We start from the raw sequence: 2,529 nt of genomic DNA on the forward strand, positions 1-2,529 counted from the left end.
CACCCCCCACCCCGTGCACACGCGAGCCCCCGTGATCTGGAAGGGATCTGCTCTCCTCCCCGCCGGGCCCACGCGTTCCCTTGCGACCCGGAGGGATCCTGCCCCGCCACCCGTGCGCGTGGCATCCCCTGCGATCCGGGGGGATCTGCCCTCCCTCCCATGCGCACGGGATCTCCTGTGATCCGGAGCGGATCTTCTCCCCTTCCCATGCACATGGGATCCCCTCCAATCCAGAGTGGATCTGCTCTCCCTCCCTCCTTGCACACGGGATCCCCTGTGATCCAAAGAGGAGCCGTTCTCTCCTTTCAGTGTGCATGGGAATCTCTGTGTCTGCATGAGATCTTCCTGGTGTGCACAGGAGCCCCCATGATCTCCATGGGATCTGCTCCTGCGTGCATGGGTACCTCTGCGATCTGTGTAGGATCTGTATGCCCCATGCACGCAGGAACTTGTGATCCAGCTTGGATCTGCTCCCCCCATGCACACGGGATCCCCTGTGATCTGGCTTGGACCTTCTCCTTCCCTTTGCATGCACATGGGATCCCCTGTGACCTGCTGGGGGGCTGCTCCCTCCTGCGCGCAGGGAATCCATGACTGGGATCAGGTCTGCCCCTGTATGCATGGAAAGCCCTTTGCCTGCGCTCCAGGTGGGATCTGCCCTGTGCACACGGGAATCCCTGGGGTCGGGATGGGATCTGCCCGGTGCACTCCGGAATCGCTGGGATCCGGATGCCCTGTGCCTGGATCCGCCCCTGTGGGACCTGGTACCCTCCGTCCCCCTTCCTCCGCTGGGGACCCCAGCGATGCTCCCCCAAATCGGGTGCAAGCGGATCCCTTCCGTCGCCCCCCCCGGCGGGCTGCCGCCTGCAGCCTGGCCTGGCGCCCCGGGGCGGGGGGAGGCGGGCAAGGAGACCCTGCCAGGCCGAGCCGGGTGCTGCAGGGATGCCGCCCCCGTCCCCGCAGCGAGCGGCGACGCGGACCCCCCCGACCCCGTCTACCTGCCGGCGCACCTGGAGGTGCTCGACGTGCCCGAGTACTACCGGCTGCAGCGGGCGGACCGGGACCTGCCGGCCAACGCCTCGCTGCGGGCCCGCTCGGAGACCTACCTGCTGCTGCGGCACGGCGCCGCGCCGCGGCCCCTCGTCCGGGCCGCCTACGCGCCCTTCAGCGCCCGCCAGGTAACCGCGGCCCCCGCCCGGGCCCCGCGGGCTCGGGGCGAGCCGGGACGCCCAGGCAGACGCCCGTGTCCTTGCAGGCGGTGCCGGCGGAGAGCCCCCCCCGGCAGGAGGCCTCGGCGGGCTGGTCCATCCGCGCCGTGCCCGTCGAGAGCGCGGCGTCGCCCGCCCAGCCCTTCGCCCGCGTCCTCTTCCACCTGCAGGGCCCCGACTGGCTGCCGGGCCCGCGGGAGCTGCCCTGCGTCNGCGGGGCGCCGAGGCGGCGCGGCGGCAGGAGGTGCGGCTGGACGACAAGGTGCTGCTCCGCGTGCCCGAGGCCGCCCTGCGCCCGGGGCAGCTCTTCACCGCCACCCTCGTCCTGCGGCACAACTTCACCGCCGACCAGCTCACGCTCCGGTGAGGCCCCGGGCCGCGGCGGTTGGGCGGGGGGAGGACGGACAGACGGACGGACGGACGGACGGAGGCGGGCGCCGGGTGTCACCGGCCCGGCGTGACGCGGCGCCCGCCGGCTGCGCTCACAGGGTGAAGGCGAAGAAGGGGCTGCAGGTGGTGGCGGCCCGGCCGGCGGCCCCCGCCGCCTGGGCCGCCCAGCTGGAGCGGTCCCGCGGCGCCAAGCACTCCACCGCCGTGGTGACCTGCCGCCGCCGCGGCGCCGGGGGCCGCTGGCCCGCCAGGTGGGGCACCGCGCCGCCGGGGCAGGGGGCGCGGGGTGGGGGGGAATTCACCCGGGCGCCCACCAATCGGGGCGTGGGAACCCCTCCCCCCTCCCCCCCGTGTCCCCTCCAATCAGAACCAGCCCCTTGCGGGAGGGGCTCGGCCAATAGGGGAAGGTGCGTCGGGTGTCACATGACTGCTGGAGCGGGAGCACCAAGTCACCCGGGTTTCAGCCAATCACAGTGGAGGGAGGCAGCCCGCAGAGCCACGCCCCCCCCCCAATTTACCCAGCCGCCAGCCAATCACGTTGCGTGCCGCTGGTAGAGGCGGTCCCCCCCATTCGCTGCCCCCTCCCCCCCCCCGGGTGCCAGCCAATCGTGGTGGAGGCAAGGTGCCATTGGCCGGGAGGCGGGGCAGCGGTGGTTATCCCCCCTCCCGCCAGCCAATGGGAGCGCGGCTGGGGGGGGGGGGTGGCCCCCACCCACGTGCGGCGGCGCAGGGCGGCCGAGGGGGCCGAGCTGCTGCACCTGGACCTGGCGGTGGAGAACGGCACTGGCGGGGCGGCGGCGGCGGCGCGGCCGGTCACCTGGCAGGTGGAGTACCCCGGCCAGGACGCCGAGGCCCAGAAGGACAAGATGGTGTGGGAGATCCAGGTGTCGGAGCGGGACATCCGCGCCCTCGTCCCGCTGGCGCAGGTGGG

General features: G+C 73.0%; 1 protein-coding gene across 1 annotated transcript in view; it reads left to right on the forward strand.

The window, feature by feature from the left end:
* Positions 1-396: 396 nt before the first annotated feature.
* TMEM132A (transmembrane protein 132A) overlaps positions 397-2,529 on the forward strand; it is a 4,678-nt gene continuing 2,545 nt past the window's right edge. Inside the window, exons 1-6 of the mRNA XM_026055387.1 lie at positions 397-400; positions 964-1,178; positions 1,256-1,397; positions 1,442-1,571; positions 1,697-1,849; positions 2,329-2,524. Of these exons, the coding sequence (XP_025911172.1) occupies positions 397-400; positions 964-1,178; positions 1,256-1,397; positions 1,442-1,571; positions 1,697-1,849; positions 2,329-2,524 (840 nt within the window). The remainder of the gene's footprint in view (positions 401-963; positions 1,179-1,255; positions 1,398-1,441; positions 1,572-1,696; positions 1,850-2,328; positions 2,525-2,529) is intronic.

Source organism: Apteryx rowi, unplaced genomic scaffold, assembly GCF_003343035.1.
Source record: "Apteryx rowi isolate R43461 unplaced genomic scaffold, aptRow1 scaffold_997, whole genome shotgun sequence".
NCBI lineage: Eukaryota > Metazoa > Chordata > Aves > Apterygiformes > Apterygidae > Apteryx > Apteryx rowi.